The sequence below is a fragment of the Etheostoma spectabile genome, chromosome 21 (assembly GCF_008692095.1).
Source record: "Etheostoma spectabile isolate EspeVRDwgs_2016 chromosome 21, UIUC_Espe_1.0, whole genome shotgun sequence".
Lineage (NCBI taxonomy): Eukaryota > Metazoa > Chordata > Actinopteri > Perciformes > Percidae > Etheostoma > Etheostoma spectabile.
In genome coordinates, this window is record NC_045753.1 from 23,011,772 (window position 1) to 23,020,076 (window position 8,305).

Genomic DNA, 8,305 nt, shown 5'->3' on the forward strand with positions numbered 1-8,305 from the left:
GTTGAGTACACAAGCAAACACTGACAGATTGCATTTTTTGCCTAAGTATTTTTCTCCCACCTGATGGTCTGGCCGGGCTCTCCACCTGGAAGAAGCCTCCGTCAAAGACCACCGTGGCAGTGGGTTGGGGCTCTGCTTCATTGTTTCCAGCATCCGCTGCTGCTTTCTCTGCCTGCTGTTTTGCTTTCATGGCCGCTTTCACAGCAGCCAGGCGAGACTTGGCTGCTACTTTAGTTCCTGTCGTCTTGGCAGGTGCAGCTGATGCTTTCTGTCAAAAGCACAGGACAGCCACATTGTCTTTACCTCCACACCACGACACCTTTTGCCACTAAACAGAACCTGTATATATATATTCCACATACGCACTACCTTCACTCCTTTCCTCTGTCGCGGTGGTGGTGGGGGCTTGTGCTCCTCCACCCAGCCCCGGCTCTCTGCTTCTTTGAGAGTGTTAAACTTCTTGTAGACATCCTCTACCTGAAAGATGGTATAAGTCCAGATCATATACATTATATAACTACCAGTCTCCTATGTGTTTGGAGTCTGAAACAATGTTGTCCCTCTCGTGTGGGCACTCACCTGGTAATACACCATGTCCCAAAATCCCTGCAGGTCTGTGCAGGTGGTGATCTTCTCCCCTCGGCCCAGGTCGCAGTCGTCCACCAGACCGCTGAACTGCGTAAAGCGCTCTTTCATCAACAGCCGGGCCTGGCCTACTGCAGTACGCATACAGTCTCTCACTAAATAGACAAGAGCCAGGAAGTCACTGAATTACAGCTGTTCACTTTAGGGAATAATGTCATTTTTCTACTCCCAAATATAGTCACATATTCTGCTTGACACACTCACTCTCTTCTGGGATGGACTCATCCTCCACTTTAGACTCCCAGAGGACACTCAGAGTCGTCAGTCTGTTTGTTTCATTGGCAATTTCCGACCTGCATAATATGCAAAAAAAGAAATGATTAGAAAAACTTTGAATCAACTGAAAAGTAGATGGAAAATCAATCATTCAAAAAAGAAAAGAAAAGGTATGCCACCTAAAGTATGGGACGTCATGCTTTGACTCCAGGGGGCTGCCTGGAGTTGGAGGGTGCATTGTGGGAGATGTATGCGGTAGGGAAGGTGAGGGTTTGCTTGGCTCAGCCTGAGGCTCAACGTTGAAAGAGGGAACCTCTGGAAGAATGAAGCTGGGGCTAGATAGAAACAATGATAACACAACATTGAGTTGGGAAACACTCCAAAAATCTAAAAAAAAAAAAAAAAAAAAAATCTAGTCCGGTACATTGTCGTTTAATAATTTACTTCCATAGTTGGGCATACATTCAACAAAATAAAAATATTCAAGTTCTGTAGTGTTTTAAACATCCACACAATCTACAAAACAAAGGAAAAACAAGACAGACCTTGGTGTGAGGAAGGCGTCTGCTGAGCGAGGAGTGAGAGGCTCGAACTTGAAGGACGACAAACCAGTAGGAGCCTGGAATTTAAAACCCTCGGGAGCAAAAGACGATGCCGATTCAACGGGATCCGCAGCAGGGACAGAGTCGGCCGGAGCTTGGTCCACCACCATGGCTTCCTCTTCAGAGCACGGTACAGGGCTTGGGGGACGAGGTTTGTCCTCGGTCTCGTGTATCTCAGGCACCGTCAGCTTGGGCTTCTAAACAAAAATGACACAGTATACTAATTGACAAGTTACTGGGAAAAATAAAGTAAGTTGCAGATTTAACACACTGTAAATCTTATAGAAATGCTCACCATGGGGGCAGCAGGCTTGACAGTGTTGACAGTTGCTGCATATTAAAAGATTCGCAAAAAGTGTTAAAAAAGTTACAACAATTGTTCATATTGGAAATGTAAAACTGATCGACAGTCTAACATTTAATAATACCTTTAAAGTTCCTTTCTCGGTCAGAAGGGGGGGCCACATGGTTGACAAATGCTCTGCTCCTTGTGGTCCTTACATCTGAGGGGTAAGAAGAGGCATTTATAAAGATATAAAGTCCCTCATTCCATTTGCTTTGATGATCACATCTCCTGTGCCTTTATAGTTTTAATGCCAAAGTTTAATAAACTGCTTAAACGGTGGCCTTGACTCAGTCTGTTCAAGTCCACACACGCAACAGCTGAATGCTCCTGAAAAACACTTGATTGTGCAAATAAAAAGGCACGTTGTGATCTGGGAAAAAATATTTTAAAATTGTGAAATCAAAGTACTTTGCTTAATAAAGTATTTTTCCTGCAGACTTGTTTTGGGGGTTTTCCTCACCACAGGAAGTGCTTTAACTGGAGGCTGAACTGGTTGACAAAGCTCATACAACAGGCTCAACAACAGTACGATGGCATGACACAGGGACACAAATAAGGGAACACAGTAGGGTGTTTGGCTTGTTTTAAGGCCCCCCAACGTTGCCTTCCAGGCAGCGCTGCCTAAAAGGCACTAGGATTAGGCAATGGTTATGGTATGTTTCCATAACAGCAGATGGCGCTAATCTGTATTGTCACCCAAAAAATGAAAAAAGGCTAGCTGATTGGATGAACGCGTCAAGTGGGTCTGGCTCGTCTCAAATACCATAATGGCAGCATGTTCGGAATACAGTCTTGTATTTTGCAAAAAAAGTAACATTTAATTTAATTTTAAGCGAGAAATAGGCAGTGCGGTTGCTGAATGGGTCTTCATTTCAGATCGTCAAAGATCAGTTTAAAAGATGTGTCAGAGTTTGAGGTGTTTGTCACACTCATTCCACTTGTCCTTTCCGGTAATTGGTCATTGAGTCCGAATGCCCAATGGCCAAGTCAACATGTCAAATCGGCCAAATGAAGGCTGACAACTCCTCCGACTGACAAAGGCACGGAAAACACACCGAACAGACTCAAGTCACCGACCTCGCCAGGCTGTCTGACGGCCGATAATCGGGTTGGTGTGTCAGCGCCTTTAGGGTTAGGGTTAGGTGCCTTGAAGTCAACAATGGGGGCTTAAAAACACCATAGAGCAAAAACCAACAAGATAGCCAGTCTAGAGGTTCTGTTATGTGCAATGATTTGTCTTTTAACACTTACCTTGACTAACATGGTTAAGAGGACCTGCTGCAGGTGCAGGCTTGACCCGGGTCCTGGTTGTTCTTTCAACAGCAGGCTGAGCTAGAGGACGAGTGAGAGGTCAGACCTAAAATACGCCATGTTACAGACAACCGTATGCTTCATTTAGAATACAGGGAATTCAATTTATTTACCTTTCTTTGCCACAATGTTTGGATCCTGCACCTTCAGAGTCTAGAAATTTGGGCAAAAGAAAAGCGGTGTAACAAAGTGCATATTAGCTCACGGAAGTTAATAAGAACATAAGAGACAGACATCTTAAAGAGAGTAGTACCCTCTGGACATGCTGCTGCTTCATTGAACGAGTGACCCTCGTATTTTGAGATGGGGCTGCGTTTACTTTTGTCTGAGGGCAAACAGAAAAAACATGATTGAGTCATTCATCATCACAACTGCTACAAAGAGCTATCCTGTTATAACTCATGTCATCATATTCAATAAGAATAAAAGCAGTGGGGTAGATAGTTCCAGTAAACAGTGCATACTGGTCTATTAATAAGTCCTCACCTCCTTAGCTCTGGTTAAAGCAGCTGGGACCACAGGCAAAGAGGGAATGATAAGGGTGTCCTTTGGATGATACATGCCCGTCTTAAATACCCCTTTACGCTCCCTTTCTCTCTTTTCTTTCTCCTTCTCAAGAGCCTTACGCTCTTTCCAGCGATCAAGCTGTTTCAACCGCTCTTCCACAGCCACGTCTGTGAAGAAAATAGAGTTAGTGCTGCAGGTGCCTCATTGTTATTAGGGTTGAGATGTAGCGGTGTTGGAACATGAAGCCGTACTTTTAGCAGATTTTGCATTTTTCTGTGTCTTTTCCTGAATGGTTGACATGTTGCCCATGATGGAGGCATCCAGGCAAGACATTTCCAGCTCTTGCAGCTTGGCCAGCTGCCTGCGTGTGTTCACGGTCCGTTCCCGATTCTCCTTCTGGGAATGAGACCTCCTACGGGACATTTTTACCCTCAGCATGGACACACTGGTGTCCCGCTGGCGCAGGTGAGCAAATCGAGAATCCATCTTAAGGTATCTGAAGTGAAGAGGAACAGAAAATGGCTTATTATTATTATTATTATTATTATTATTAATAAACACTGCATATGACACTTATTAGGAGGGATTGAGATGCATCCTATGCGTTAGTAGTTATGTCAACTGACAAATCATAATTGTTATGAAATATGAGTGATAATTGACATTAAAAAAAAAAGAGAAATGAAAAACTTAAGTTATAACTTAAACATCCAATTTTGAACTGTGGCCAGCTATTACAACTCAACAGATCTGTGGATTGGATTTTGTAAATAAACAATTAACTAAACGAAGGGCTAGCGATATTAACAGACTATTATATTTTTCTCTACATTACTTTGTCATAACCATGATGGCAAATGTCAATTAGGTTTTACCAGAATCAAACAGCCCCCTCTCAACAGTAATACAAACGTTTGCTAGCTAGCTAGTCAAATATCTACCTAAAGTTAGCTTACGTTAAGTTGAGCTAACGTTGTGATTGCTTAACGTTAGACAGGTTAACGTTAACCGCTAGCTAAATGTTAGCTGTCGTCATACAGTCCGTGAAAACGGCAATAGCTAACTTGAATTAGTGATAAAAATAATAATAATTTCAACCCGTCAAAAGCCAAAAGTAATCAACTTACGTTTCCGTTAAAAAGATAACGTTTGTTAGCTAAGCTACCGCCAACGCACCGACAGATCATGAAGCAGGAAGCCTCGAACTACATTCTTAAAGTTACCTGTTCAGTTAGCAACAAAATATCTAAACTGTCTTTTCAGATAATGTATAATAACACACGCATCTTACCTTGCTCTTTTATTATGTTAATAAAATCCCTTATAAGCACAAATGTTCTCTTCTGGCTACCCGCTAACAAAAATGCACAACGGACTCAGTCCAGCCTGAAAACACAACATACATGGCGGGTGACTTTTTGAAATTCCTTAGTGACGCTGATTGGCTGCAAGTCAGATTAGAACAATGAGTGCTGATTGGTTCTTTTTCTTCTTCGTCAGATTGTTTTGATGTGGTAACAACTGTAAGATTTTCCGCCACCCATTGGTCTGGAGTGTTAACTTTATGTCTGTACTCTGTCAGTCGGGACCGTCCCCACCACAGACTGTATATTACTGGTCGGGACGCTATTTATATACAAATTAAAACGATTTGGCCTGTGGTATCGGAGGATAATTTTTCTCTGTAATGTTATTAAACTGATTAAACATAATCTATCACAAAAACACATCAAACGAGTATACTGGTGGTACTGTTAGAAGTCTCTGCTCCTAGGGCTAGATGCCAGCCAAACTTAGCTCCCACAAAACAATTCAATATTCACTGGCCCTGACATAATGAGTATCTATAATCCATTTCCTGGCATGTTCAAATTAGTTTTTTTGATGAAGAAATGAATGCCATGAAACAATATTGTTGTCTATTTTACAATACCTTTAAAGTAATTCCACAACAAAAGCGGTCCAACAAAATATATGTTGTCCTAATTTGAACAAAAACTGCCACAGAGGTAATTTACAATTTTATTATTGTGATCTGAAAATGTAACTCATAGATTTCAGATAAACGTGATCTCTGATTTTGCCATTTGGAAGGCGGTCCAAATCTTTTACTTGATGTGCATCTTCCAACAAAAAATACATTACACCAAGTAAAACTGCTTCTTGATTTATTTAAAGTTAGCGCAGTGGTTTACAAACCACAATACTTTTGACATGACATCTTATTTGAAAAGTATCAGTGATCATCAAAGGAACAATGAGTAAACTGTTCTGTGTGTCAGTTTTTAAATTAATTTGAGACATTGTCATGATGTGTTCATTAAAAAAGACAAACAAATGGTTTAGAAAGAAATCCAAATGGACAGTCAACAAAAATCTACAAGTATGTACAAAGAAAATGAAATAAAATAAAAGTACATGTACATTAAAAATGTGGATTTACACTTAATTACAAGAGAAAATTACAATTTTTATAGGTCAAATGAAAAAAAAACTTGGTGAGAAAGCTTTGAATTTTTTATTTTACAATGCAATTATTGCATTACGCTGATGCTGTCATGATACCCTGCAACACTGACAGATTTTAGTGTGGTGAAACAGTCCCAGTCTGTCATCTCCATCAATCCAAGAAGAAAATGTTGTTGAACTGCGTCGCACAAAGCCTCTTAACCTCCTCTGTAGCGAAGAAAAGACAAAGGAGCATTAAGGGCGAAGCAGAGATTAAGTATGAAGGCAGATTGTCTGCTGTGGCGGTAATGACACAGATTTACTCATCGCCAGGTGGTGAAGACATACCGTTTACTTCGATCAGGTTGGCGTTCTTCTGATTGAGGATCACGTACAGTTCTCTCTGGTCTGACTTCTTGCCGACTACCCAGTAGTCCGTCATGGCCTTTACGATGATTTCTTCATCCTCATCAACCCTGGGAGGCAGATGGAAAGAACCGAGCACCACAAAAAAAGAGGCAACTATCACATTTACAGCCGGTTCTTTGGATAGGAGGTAAATTATTCCAAGATTACGCATTTACTCACACAAAAAACAAAATGTCATTAAAAGAATCACAATTTAATATTTCTTATGGTTTGTGTCAGAAATGACACAGGTTCTTCAAATACTACAATTCTACAAGATGAAAACCCATAAATTACATACATTTAATGAATTACCTAATGTTTAATAATTAAATATCACTGTATGTTTGGAGTGTGCTGTCAACCTACACAACATCTGCACTAAAGGAAGAACTGATATTGATATTGGGATGAACGCTATGAATGTTGATGCAACTGTATGTACCACAGACTGAAAATGGGACTCTCACATGACTATAGTCTCATGACTGCTTTAAAAGAGAGTGAGTTTACAAAATTATCAGGAGCATCACATTTACGGATGAAAATGACACAGCGGTGCTGTTGGGATGAGATTGAGAATTTGTAATTTCACACATTCTTTCCTGGCTTTGTGAAACTTGAAAACACTGAGCAACTGAAGAGTTGCAGGGATTTTATCAATTCTACTTCCACTCGGGTGGCCAACAATGCCACAAAGATAATGTGTGGCCAGTCACTATAAAAACTCTTGTCTGGAGGCATTCGGCAAAGATCAATATAAATCCAGCTACAGTTGTACCTGGCGAAGTCACAGTTGATGTCTCCAAGGATCTTCATGAGGTCAGGGTGGACAGAGGTGAGGCAAACACTGGCCGTCTTCCTCATGTGGATGGTGCTCTTCTCCGCCAGGTTCATGTGGTTAAAGTAGATGAACTTAAACTGGGGCTCCTTCTCTGGCCTGAATGGACACAGAATTAAAGAAGGGATACATTCAAAAATGATTTAAAGTGAAGAAAAAACAAGCACCTTCAGTCCCTTTTGGATGCTACATATTGCTTTAAAGTGCTCATATTTTGCTAATTTTCAGGTCGTATTTAGAGGTTGTATCAGAATTTGTTTACATGGTTTAATTTACAAGAAACAACGTATTTTTATTGTACTGCACATAGCTGTAGCTCCTCTTTTCACCCTGTGTGTTGAGCTCTCGGTTTTAGCTACAGAGTGAGGCATCTCACTACTATTCCATCTTTTTTGGGAGTTGCACATGTGCAGTAGCTAGGTAAGGACTACTAGCCAGTCAGGAGCAGAGCATGAGGGCGTGCCACGGTAGCAGCTAGGCGAGCACTATAACGTGTTACAGAGTTACGGAAGTAAAGGCTGGACTACACTAGAGCAGTTTGGAGCAGTGTGTGAACAGTGTTTTCTGTTGGAGATGGTAAGTCTCTTTGGGGTGGATTTTGGTCTTTTTCACTTTGTAAACCTATAATGTGCAGAACAAAGAAATATAACACAATAAAGGAAAGGGAAAAAAACAAAATGCATAATATGAGCACTTTAAAGTTATTTATTTTATGTATAGCTGGGTCTCTCTGGGGCATTAACAATATAGTAAGCAAATCACTTCGGATGATAACAACCAACAAAAGGCAAAATGTGCATTTTAATTAAAGCCTACTCCATTGTTAAGGAGAGCTGAGGATACAGTCATACAGTTATTACAACTGTCTAACCTACAACAGTACTGCAATTCCATCGCCGGAAGATTTTGTGTGATTTTTTTAAAATTCTTTTTTTTTCAATCTATGCTGCCTATAATTATATACATTTCACCCCCCCCCCC

General features: G+C 40.8%; 2 protein-coding genes across 6 annotated transcripts in view; both read right to left on the reverse strand.

Annotated features, from left to right (window-relative positions):
• The window catches only part of dlgap5 (discs, large (Drosophila) homolog-associated protein 5), a 7,475-nt gene extending 2,403 nt beyond the window's left edge, over positions 1–5,072 (reverse strand). For both annotated transcript variants that reach the window (XM_032503041.1, XM_032503040.1), the window contains exons 1-14: positions 4,919–5,072; positions 3,879–4,123; positions 3,607–3,794; positions 3,374–3,445; positions 3,234–3,273; positions 3,061–3,141; positions 1,892–1,966; positions 1,759–1,793; positions 1,407–1,660; positions 1,041–1,196; positions 850–938; positions 580–740; positions 370–477; positions 61–268 (exon numbers count right to left, since the gene is read on the reverse strand). In XM_032503041.1, the coding sequence (XP_032358932.1) occupies positions 61–268; positions 370–477; positions 580–740; positions 850–938; positions 1,041–1,196; positions 1,407–1,660; positions 1,759–1,793; positions 1,892–1,966; positions 3,061–3,141; positions 3,234–3,273; positions 3,374–3,445; positions 3,607–3,794; positions 3,879–4,113 (1,702 nt within the window). In that variant the 5' untranslated portion in view covers positions 4,114–4,123; positions 4,919–5,072. The remainder of the gene's footprint in view (positions 1–60; positions 269–369; positions 478–579; positions 741–849; positions 939–1,040; positions 1,197–1,406; positions 1,661–1,758; positions 1,794–1,891; positions 1,967–3,060; positions 3,142–3,233; positions 3,274–3,373; positions 3,446–3,606; positions 3,795–3,878; positions 4,124–4,918) is intronic.
• A 706-nt stretch (positions 5,073–5,778) lies between these two features.
• Positions 5,779–8,305, reverse strand: part of ccz1 (CCZ1 homolog, vacuolar protein trafficking and biogenesis associated) — an 11,126-nt gene continuing 8,599 nt past the window's right edge. For all 4 annotated transcript variants that reach the window (XM_032503049.1, XM_032503051.1, XM_032503050.1 and 1 more), the window contains 3 exons: positions 7,265–7,423; positions 6,424–6,551; positions 5,779–6,303 (listed from right to left, as the gene is read on the reverse strand). In XM_032503049.1, coding sequence (XP_032358940.1) covers positions 6,248–6,303; positions 6,424–6,551; positions 7,265–7,423 — 343 coding nt within the window. In that variant the 3' untranslated portion in view covers positions 5,779–6,247. The remainder of the gene's footprint in view (positions 6,304–6,423; positions 6,552–7,264; positions 7,424–8,305) is intronic.